Source organism: Pristiophorus japonicus, chromosome 18, assembly GCF_044704955.1.
Source record: "Pristiophorus japonicus isolate sPriJap1 chromosome 18, sPriJap1.hap1, whole genome shotgun sequence".
NCBI classification, from domain to species: Eukaryota; Metazoa; Chordata; class Chondrichthyes; family Pristiophoridae; genus Pristiophorus; species Pristiophorus japonicus.
In genome coordinates this window covers 72555461-72566023 of record NC_091994.1, presented here as the reverse complement: position 1 = coordinate 72566023, position 10563 = coordinate 72555461, and the positions used below count along the sequence as shown (strand labels likewise).

The following is a 10563-nucleotide window of genomic DNA, read 5'->3' as shown; positions in this document are numbered from 1 at the left end:
GGAGAGAGGGAGGGAGGGAGGAGAGAGGGAGGGAGGGAGAGAGGGAGGGAGGGGAGGGAGAGAGAGAGAGAGAGAGGGAGGGAGGAGAGAGGGAGGGAGGGGAGGAGAGAGGGAGGGAGGGAGGAGAGAGGGAGGGAGGGAGGGGAGGAGAGAGGGGAGGAGGAGGAGAGAGGGAGGAGGAGAGGGGAGGGAGGGGAGGGAGGAGGAGAGGAGGAGGGAGGGGAGGAGAGAGGGAGGAGGGAGGAGAGAGGAGGGAGGGGAGGAGAGAGGGAGGGAGGGAGGGGAGGAGAGAGGGAGGGAGGGAGGGAGGAGAGGAGGGAGGGAGGGAGGGGAGGAGAGAGGGGAGGGAGGGAGAGGAGGAGGAGGAGGGAGGGGAGGGAGGGGAGGAGGGGGAGGAGAGGAGGGAGGGAGGAGGGAGAGGGAGGGGAGGAGAGATCATGGGGGTAGGTGAAGGGGGGGGGGGGGGTTACAGGAGTCGGTAGCGAGTAAGGACTTCAATTTGTTCATGCCGGAGTTCTGCGCATGCGCCACCCGATGGCCAGGAATGGTCTGGATGAGGGTTGGTTCCAGATAAGGGAGTTTCAACGTGTATCAAATTTTTACCATGCCATTAATATATTGACTCAGTAAATTTTATTACAGCAATGGGCAAAGTACCAAAACCATGAGGCTGTAAAAACCTCAGTAAATATTAAAACTTGCACCTCCCAAGTCCCAGCAATATATATCATACCCCTGCCCACATGAAATTGACTAGACCTGGTGTTTGTAGCTGAGGTCCTTAGATCAGAATGAGTTATGCGCGGGGCCACTAATTTAGAGTGGCCAAACAAATCAAATTCACTATTATGTGAGGTTTTTAAAACTGTTGCTTGGGGGATAGAATTCCACAATTTCATGTGTTATTCTGCAAAAAAGAAAAAATAATGACCATGCTTCACATTGGCTGTCAGCATTTCCCATTTTCCTCCAAAGTGGGGACAAGGCTCTAAAGATTAGGGGGGAGAAAGATGTCCTGCCACTCTTCTGCAAGTGAAGAAATTAGAGGGATTTCTGATGTGCAAGCAAAATTGTGTCAATAGACCACAATCTCCACAGCATTGCTCAGCTTGGTTTCCAGTATTCGAGACCTGTGGAATTGGTTCTTGCAGTTTATAATTCTACAGAATTTTTACAGATTTCATTACTAAAACACATTGAAAGATTTTTCAAACAAAAGGATATTAAAAATAAAATGCTACAATTTACATTAATTCAATTTTATACAGTCCCTGACCGCTGTTGGGATTCTGCTCCCTCGAGTGTCCCTCTATCCTTCCCAGGTGAAAGTCTCTTTGTTAAAGAATTATAAAACCTTTCATTAAAAAAAATCTCACAGGGTCTCCCTAGACACAAATCCACATCCTTTGGTCTAACAGCAAGGCTCAGCAGAGAGAAAGGGGCTTATTCACACAGTTTGGTCCCATCCCAAATTCATTCATTTTTTTTTTTGAAAGCAGGTACTAAGAAGATAATTAAGCACGTTAACTGGTCAGACCATAAGGAGGTAGCCAATATTGTGTCATGCGAGACTTGGACAGGAGACACTATTGGACCACGGTGTGGAAAAAGCACAGTATTTCATGGTATTTGGAGCCAGAAAGTGCAGCTTTCCTGCCTAGCTAATCCAAACTTAAAATGTACACCGATTAATGGCTTAGCCGTCTCGGGATAGGAGGAGTATACACAGCAAACTGGTGGTACAAGAGAACTAAAGTACTTTTATATAAAAAAAAGAGAAAAGTAGTTCTGCAACTGAATTTCAAATAAAAGTTTCCTTGGAGATACACTACATAGACAAAGTAGAGCAGAAGATATTGAATTTCTATTCTGACAAGGTAAAGAACTAATGCCTTCATTAGGATCCAGGCTATAATCCCTCCAGGCTCAGTCGACAAGCTATACAAACTATCCTTGCAGCTTAGAAGGCGGTTGATCTCAGCTGTGCTAAGCTTCGTGGGTGCTGTTTCATTCAGTTTGTTTGTGTTTGCGCTGGACGCAGCTGCTAAGCATGGATGCTTGCAGCCAAGGGCATTTATGCATGACGACACACTCACTCAAAAGCATCGGCAGCTGCAATCCTAAATTGAACGAAATTGCAGGAATCACCACCAATCACACTTAGCTATCCAGCCAAAGTGGTAGACTTGGGAAATTGTGACTGAGGTTATACTAATGTGCTGTACAGTGTCAATGCCTCTAATGACAGTTGGTCATTATAGCATGGATCAAAAAAAAGGGGCAGGGTGGGGTTGGGTTAAAGAGCAGAGAAGCATGGTCCATCATCAGAGCAGCCCCCAGGGCAATTCAGCATCATCACCTGTGGCTCAGTGGGTAGCATTCTCTCTTGAGTCAGGAGGTTATGGGTCCAAGTCCCTCTCCAGGGACTTGAGCACAGTCTAGGCTGACACTCCAGTGCATTACTGAGGGAATGCTGCACTATCGGAGGTGCCGTTAAACTGAGGACCCATCTGCCCGCTCAGGTGGACATAAAAGATCCCATGGCACTATCTAGAATAAGTTATTTAAATCAGAGTTACTTGGCATAAAGAACAATGCATGCCTGGGTCGTGAGGTCGTGAAAGGCACTATAGAAATGCAAGTCTTTTCTTTCAGTTGGAATTTGTTGCTGCTGATGTCGCTAACCCGAATAACTACATTGGGTTAATATATATCCAGAATATTAAAGCCCAATCAGCTTTGTTTTGAACACAGTGCTTACTGACTCCCTGATGTCAGGGAGTGTAAGTTGCAAGGAGGATGCAAAGAGGCTTCAAGGGGATTATAGACAGGCTAAATGAGTGGTCAAGAACACGGCAAATGGAATATAAAGTGGAGAAATATGAAGTTAGCAGAAAAATAGAAAAGTAGAGGTTTTTTTTAAAAAAGGGCGAGGTTGGGAAATGTTCATGTTCAGAGGAACCTGGGTGTCCTTGTACACGATTCACAAAGTTAACATGCAGGTATAGCAAGCAATTAAGGCAGCAAATGGTTTATTGGCCTTTACTACAAGGGGATTGGAGTATAGGGCCCTGATGAGACCACATCTGGAGTATTGTGTACAGTTTTGGTCTAAGGAAAGATATACTTGCCATTGAGGGAGTGCAATGAAGGTTCACCAGACTGATTCCTGGGATGGAGGGATTTTCCCAAGAAGAGAGATTGAGTACACTAGGCCTATGTTCTCTGGAGTTTAGAAGAAGAGGTGATCTCATTGAAACATACAAAATTCTTACAGGGCTCGACAAGGCAGATGCAGGGAGGATATTTCCCCTGGCTGTGAAGTCTAGAACCAGGAATCACAGTCTCAGAATAAGGGGTCGGCCATTTAGGACTGAGATGAGGAGGAGAGATTTCTTCACTGAGGGTGGTGAATCTTTGGAATTCTCTACTTCAAGGGCTGAGGTGGCTCAGTGGTTGAATATATTCAAGACAGAGATTGAGAAAGTTTGGGATATTAAGGGACTCAAGGGATATGGGGATAGCCCAAGAAAGTGGAGTTGAGGTAGAAGATCAGCCATGATCTTATTGAATGGTGGAGCAGGCTCGAGGGGACGAATGACCTACTCCTGCTCCTATTTCTTTTGTTCTTAAGAGCAGGGGAGTTCTCCCTTGGTGTCCTGACCAATATTTATCCCTCAACCAACATCACAAACAAATTATCTGCTCATTATCACATTGCTGTTTATGGGACCTTGCTGTGTGTAAATTAGCTGCCGTGTTTCCTACATTACAATAGTGACCATACTGCATAAAAGGTACTTCGTTGGCTGTAAAGCGCCTTGGGACCTCTTGGCCGTGAAAGGCGCAATATAAATGCAAGTCTTTCTTTAATTAGGAGCTTCATACTTTAATCCATTCTATGTGCTATTAATCACCAGCAGAGACAAAAGCAAAGATTAAGTAGAATTAAAAAAAGATGAAAATTTTGCCTCCCATTGTTAACTACATTTAAATTTCTATTTAGCACTAAACCTTGATTTATATGCTGGATAACTGATCATTTTGAATGGTCTACAGCCAGAGTGGTGCCAATACCAGAGCCAGCCAGGTCTCTGAATCTAACATTCTAGATTTTAAAGACACCACAGTCTGGACAGCAGAACAGACCAGCATTAGCTCGGTTTGTGTTAATTTGCAATGGTTTTATTTTTCTGCCCTGTCTGAGGTCTCTCTGCCAGTCACTATCCACAGTGGAAAGGATGGGCTGGCAGCCAGCCTGTCAAAGCCTTTGCCAATGCCCCAACACATAACCAGTAAGAAAATTATGAGAACACATCACTCCTTGTACTATTCCACATGCACCACCCAGCAGGGAATCACTAAACAGCAATCCACAGTAATGACCCAAGCCGATTATTTCCCCCCCCACCTCCGCACATCGCCCCCCGCCCCCAAAAAAACTCCTGATCAAAAAGACAGCCAACTCTGACCAGAGATTGAACCTAGAACTCTGCCTGTAGGGTTCTTACCACACCAGATGGCAAATCAAAGTACTGCTGTTCCAATTTTTACATTTCAAAAAAATATACTTAATCACTAAGGGACATTAAGTACACATCTGCTGCACAAAATTACCACATAGAAGCCAAGAGATAAAGTTTAGCCCAGAGAACAAATAATTGTATAATTGATAGGAATAAGTGGCCCATTCGGATAAAACATCTATATTGTTATTAGTCATATTTACACAGTATATCGACTGTTGCTTCCTGGTATTTAATCATTTCACAAGATCAATATACAAAAGCCTTAAAATTATTAACCTGCACCACAGACACACAGAAATACAGCTTACAATGTAAAGTAAATCACTTTTAGACTCTTTATTAGTTATATTTCAATGTACATGTTCAATTGATCATTTTGGCAGTTATCAAACCATTTTTAATATCAAAGTTAACCGCTACAAAACAAAAATTCCATATTGCAAGTTATTATCAATTTTTCATCAGAAACAATCTGGATGTCATAAGACACAATTGGTTTTAAATATTAAGAGTTCTTATTCTTTAAATTATACATGTATAGGTAGGGGACATTTTTCTATAGAGCACACACTGGCCACTGTTGCATATTCTTTCCCACCCTCTCCCCCATGTTAGTTGCCATTTTGAGTCGTTCAGGCAATGCATCAATCTTAGGCTGGAGGTCACTGACATTCCAGCTCACTTGCCTCAACATGGAGTGCTTCATAAAGGCACAGTTTTACTTGTGGGGATGGAGACAAGAGAGAGTGACAAGAGGGAGAGAGGCAGCAATATTAAATACCGTACACCTCAGCAATTCCTTCATCACAACCACTGAGCAGCATCTGAAGCAAGTTAGGCAGAAATTGCTGGCCCTGACTAATCAGGCGAGAGGGACGTTTTATACACTGTTAACCCCTCAAGTACTTCACATATTAACTTTTAATAGAATATATTAATATCTGGAAGGATATTTTGTACATTGCCAATGATTACTACTTAGAATTAAAAGATAAAGGCTGGTTGCCAAAGTTCAAATATCAAAATAGGAATTTAATTTGCTGTTAAGACTACCCTAGTTTCTGAACTAATAATGAAAAGTACACTAAAAAGGAAATTTCTTAAGCTAGATGCTTTTACTTTCTCACTTTTTCCTATTATTCCATCACACTGTAAACACAATGGTCAAAATCGACATTAGCGATTTGTAGGCCTGAAATTCCTGGGTTGGTTAGGGTTGTACATCAGCAGCACAATCAGGACAGAGCCCAGTACTGCCAGGTTTTCACCATTTATTTTAAAAATCGGCACTACATTCTGCCAGAAATTAAGGGCGTCACTTCTTGCAGAAGTCACCTGGCCAGTTCTACCTCTTATGGCATCATCCATCAGAAAATCCCAGGAGGGAGACTAGTACTCCCAATGCCAAGTATGCCTACTGAAAGTGGGGCCCATAATGGCTCCAAATGCCAGTTTCTTAATTGCAATGGATTGCTGCACCAAGCTCTGAAATAAAGCAATATTGTGTGGCTTTGGAGTTCCTGGCTCCCCCTACTAGGATTTGATGCCCCAGATATGGCATTGGCATCAATCATCCCATGCAAATGGCTCCAACCAAGGAACGGGGATGCAATCAGGCCCGGAGCAGACTTGCAGCCAGAGGTCCCATCGCGGGACACTTCCTGCAGAGGGGCACGGCCTCAGGAATTTCACTTCTGTAGTTTATCAACTTCTGGAGATCAGCTCAAAAGCCAGAGATAATTTTATGTGGATTAGGGAGAAAAGGGAGGCAGGGAAAATTTGTACCAGCACTTCACTAATAACTTTCCAAGTTTGTTGCAGTCACTCAAAAGCAGTTCACAGAATTGGTGTATTCAAGTTTGAGTCACTTTTCTGCCTTTTCGTTCCTCATGTCAGTTATGTTTTTTTTTTGGGGGGGGGGGGGGAGAAAACAAAGTACAGTTATCATTTTGTTTTAAATATATTAAAAAAGGTCCCTTTTCAAAGCATGATTAAAAATTGCTATATCACTTCTGCTGTAATACATGTTAACGACATTATTTAGTGCCCGGGTCCATTTTTTTTCTTTTCGAAAGAATTACTGGGTTCCCCTGATCACAGAGTGTTAACCCCGTGGGTAGCTGAACCGTACAGATCAGGAAGGTGGCATCTTCGATCTCATCTGTAACGTTAGCTGATCCCGCCTGCAGTGCAAAATAGGGGGCATTAAAATTGGCTCAAGGCCCGTGGGTAGGCTTCCCCTGCTGATCATGCTCAGACTCGGCGGGATGTGACCGGGCTGGGTTCAGCTCTGACCATACATGCTGCTGCCTCACCCGATTGAATAGCACACCATGACAACATGAACAAGCTACTTGTGCAAGTCACCAGAGAAAATAAAGTTACTATCCCAACTCTTGATATGGTATTTGAACCCCAGTTACTTATAGATCCATTTTATGAAAAATATCTTTCCTACAGTCAACACTAGTGAAAAAGGGAATTACAGAGACAATTATCCCATAGTTGAAGCACCTGGAGACAAAATACACCGAGGAGAGTGCAACTTTAAATATAGAGATTAAACACTGTAGTTTTTGTGTTAAAATACAGCAGTTTTTAAAAAGTCTACTCTATAAAAAGTACCTTAGCTCAGCTTATCCAGCGAAAGCTTAATATTCGAGCCATTCTGAACGGGACAGATCTCAGCATTACACCAAGCAGATTTTGCCGGCTCAAAGACTCGCTCCCAATTCACGCCCATCAAGAAGTACCTACAGGTCTCATTGAATAGGGAGGATTTTCTCACCCCGGGTAAACGGGGAAATTCACTGGTTTAAATGGATAAAAAATTTCTTGGCACAAGTCAGCGTCGCGTTGTGGACGGTGTCCCACATCTGCAGCAGGCCCTCGGGGCTGAGCTTGTGGATGACCAGCAGGTTCTTGTAGAAGCACGGGTCGGTGTTCATGGGGCTGACCCGGCGCCGGACGATGCCGAAGGTGCGGAAGGCGTAGTGCAGCTGCGGCTCGACGCCCACCTTCTGCAGGCACATGCCCAGGTAGACGTCGTCGATGGGGTAGAGCTGCACGGCCTCGGAAGCGGTGGCCAGGCGCCGGGCCAGCGGGCCGGCCATCAGGAAGCCGCCGCCGCCAGCGTACGGCGGGTAAGGCTGGTCGTGCAGCTGGCGGGGGATGAAGTACTTGCTCTGGTGGTTGCGGATGGGTAGCGCGCGCGAGATGATGTCGCCGACGAACAGGTCGTCCCGCCTCGGCCCGTCGGCCTGGGCGGCCAGGAATTCCAGCACGTTGTCCGTGTTGACGAACACGTCGTCGTCGCCCTTGAAGACGAAGCGGGTGTGGCGGCAGTAGACGCCGAACCAGCGCAGGAAGTTGACCTCCTTGAGGGTCAGGTTGAAGAAAGTGTCCATGAAGTCCCACTGTAGGATGTCGCCGAACAAACGGTCCTCGTATTCCAGAAGCTTCTGGAGGTTGCGGCGGTCCTTGCCGGCGGCCGGGGCGCCCAGCAGGAAGAGCGTGCGCACGCCGCCCGCGCCCTCAGCCTTCCCGCCTCGCTCGCGGCCCCAGGTTCGCCTCACCGCGTCCCGCCTGTCGTGCTGCTCGATGGCCGACTTGACGACGATGAGCAGGTGAGTGCGGCCCGCGCACTTCTCGGGGTGGTTGAGCAGCATAGGGAAGTAGCGGCAGTGGCGGTATAGCACGTACTGCTGGAAGCGGGCGTCCAGCGCCGAGAACCAGCTCAGGCTCCGCAGCGCGCCGTTCGGGCTGCAGTCGGCGGCCGTCACGTCCCAGGCCGGCGGCGGGGGCCGGCTGACATTGGCCGAGCCGCCGATGATGTCGTCGTCCGGTGGCCCGGTGCTGCTGCTGTTACCGCCGCCATTGTGGTGGTGGTTGTTGTTGACAACGACGAAGCTGTTGCTGCTGCTTTGGGCCTCGGGCCAGCTGCCGGTCTCCCGCGGCCCCGCGCTCAGCCCGTCCCCCAGCTTCAGCCGCTGCAGCACGGCCACCGTGGCACAGAGCAGCGAGAGGCTGAGCAGCGTCTTGAGAAGCTTCCTCTTGCGGAACATGTACTCCATGGTCAGGGGGAAACGGGGGGGGGTCTTTTTTTTTCTTGCCTCCCACACTCCCTCCACCCCCCGCCGCCACAGCCCCCGAGGTGAGGGGGGCAGCTCAGAGCGGCCCGCACGCCGAGCGGCAGCGGGGGGAGAGCCCTGGCTGGGCCGAGCCCGGCCCCCGGCCACACGGAGAGCCGCACCGCCGCCACATCGCCTCCCCGGCCAGAGATGGGAGAGAGAGGCGCACCGGGGATGGACAGAGGGAGAGACTCCGGGTTCTGGAACCGGGGGGAGAGGAGCTGCTTACTCGGGGCTGCCGGCCATCGGACTGAAGACGAGCGAGGAGGAGAGTCAAGTTCCCGCAGCCCCGCCAGGCGCTGCTGTACAATTCGCCCTCTCCCCTTCCTCCTCCCACCAGCCGGGCTCGCCAGTGCCGATCAGCTCCTCCTGGCTCGCTGCCCGACTTATAGAGACTTTCAGTCTCATTGAGCCTTGCGGGTCGCGCCTCCTCCAAAACAACTTGATTGGCAATTCATTGACTTTTAGCCAGTTTATCACTTCTGGATGTCGTTTCTAAATAAAAATTTTTTTTGGTTGACCTGTAAGGGTGGCACTGAGTGCCCCTCCCCCCCTCCATCCAATGTCACCAGACCGAAACATTACAATATTAAGGCAAGTGCCCTATGTGTAATAAAATACCTATGCATAATACAGTGATATTACACAAATAATAATTAAATCATATGTGATTGTGGGTATCGATTATTCTCTATATGGTACCCTCGAGTCACAGAAAGCCTCAAGCGTATTGGTGGACACTGCATGCTCCCTCTCCAGGATCACCAGGGCATGGAAAAGAGGCAGGCAGCCAGAGTGATTATCTCCCCCCGTGCCACCATCTGCGCCCATCCTGGACCTATAGATTGCCACCTTGACTAGGAGCAGACCCACGAGATGTCCTCCGACTTGCCTGACCACTCTCCGAACCGGGCGGCCAAAGATCAGGAGCGTAAGACTGAAATGGAGCCAGAAGTTGAGGAGCAGCCCCTTCAAATAATCGAACAGGGGCTGCAACCTCTCACATTCAGTAAAAACATAAAACACGGACTTATCCATAAAACGTACAAGCGCCCTAGGAGTCTGTGAAAAAAATTTAAAAACCTATTTGATGATACTGCTCTGTGCAACACCCTACTCCCCAGAACCCCAATGATGCAGGGAAGGACTCCGTGTAGAGAGCCCTCCATTGAGGCCCCTGCCTCCGCCGGACACCAAGATGGAATGCCAAGGATTAGTTTTGATTGTGGCTCATCCGTACTGTTCAGTACAGTGCTCAGTTTTGCATTCCACAACTAATGGACATTGCAGGGCATAGAGTATCTACCAGACGCTTATAATATCATTTAATTGTGGAATAATTTCTAGTTTATTTCCTTTCGCTTAGTTTAATTGAGCCCTTTTGTTTATTTTATTATAACAAAGGGTACCTCTATCAATTATTTTATGTTTTTTTTTTATCCGATGATTTAGTGTCACCTCTATTGGTTTATTTTTTAAAGAAGTCCTGTTATGCACAAACTGGTGATTGGTGTCATTGGGTAGAGCCAATGGGGATCAAAAAGTACCCCTACCCCCGCAACAAGCAGGAAGGACTCTACAATCTGACAAAACAAAACAGAACCAGGAGGTTATAATTATTAGGAAAGACTAAATAGGCTGGGGCTCTTTTCTCTAGAAAAGAGAAGATTGATAGGTGTCATTTAAAATTTTATAAAGGTGTTCAATAGTGTAGCTGTAGAGAGGATGTTTCCACATGTGGGGGATCCATGAATATAGGATAGTCACTAATAAATCCAATAAGGAATTCAGGAGAAACTTCTTTACTCAGAGAGTGGTGAGACTGTGGAACTTGCTACCACGAGGAGCAGATGAGGCGAATTGTGTAAGGGGAAGTTAGATAAGTACATGAAGGAGAAAGGAAA

At 47.1% G+C, this 10563-nt stretch overlaps 1 protein-coding gene across 1 annotated transcript; it reads right to left on the bottom strand.

Moving 5' to 3' along the window:
- Positions 1-4868: 4868 nt before the first annotated feature.
- Positions 4869-9015, bottom strand: b3gnt7l (UDP-GlcNAc:betaGal beta-1,3-N-acetylglucosaminyltransferase 7, like). The gene has a single exon (XM_070860145.1). It carries the CDS (start codon positions 8600-8602, stop codon positions 7337-7339), a length of 1266 nt encoding a protein of 421 aa, XP_070716246.1. The 5' UTR covers positions 8603-9015; the 3' UTR covers positions 4869-7336.
- Positions 9016-10563: the final 1548 nt, after the last annotated feature.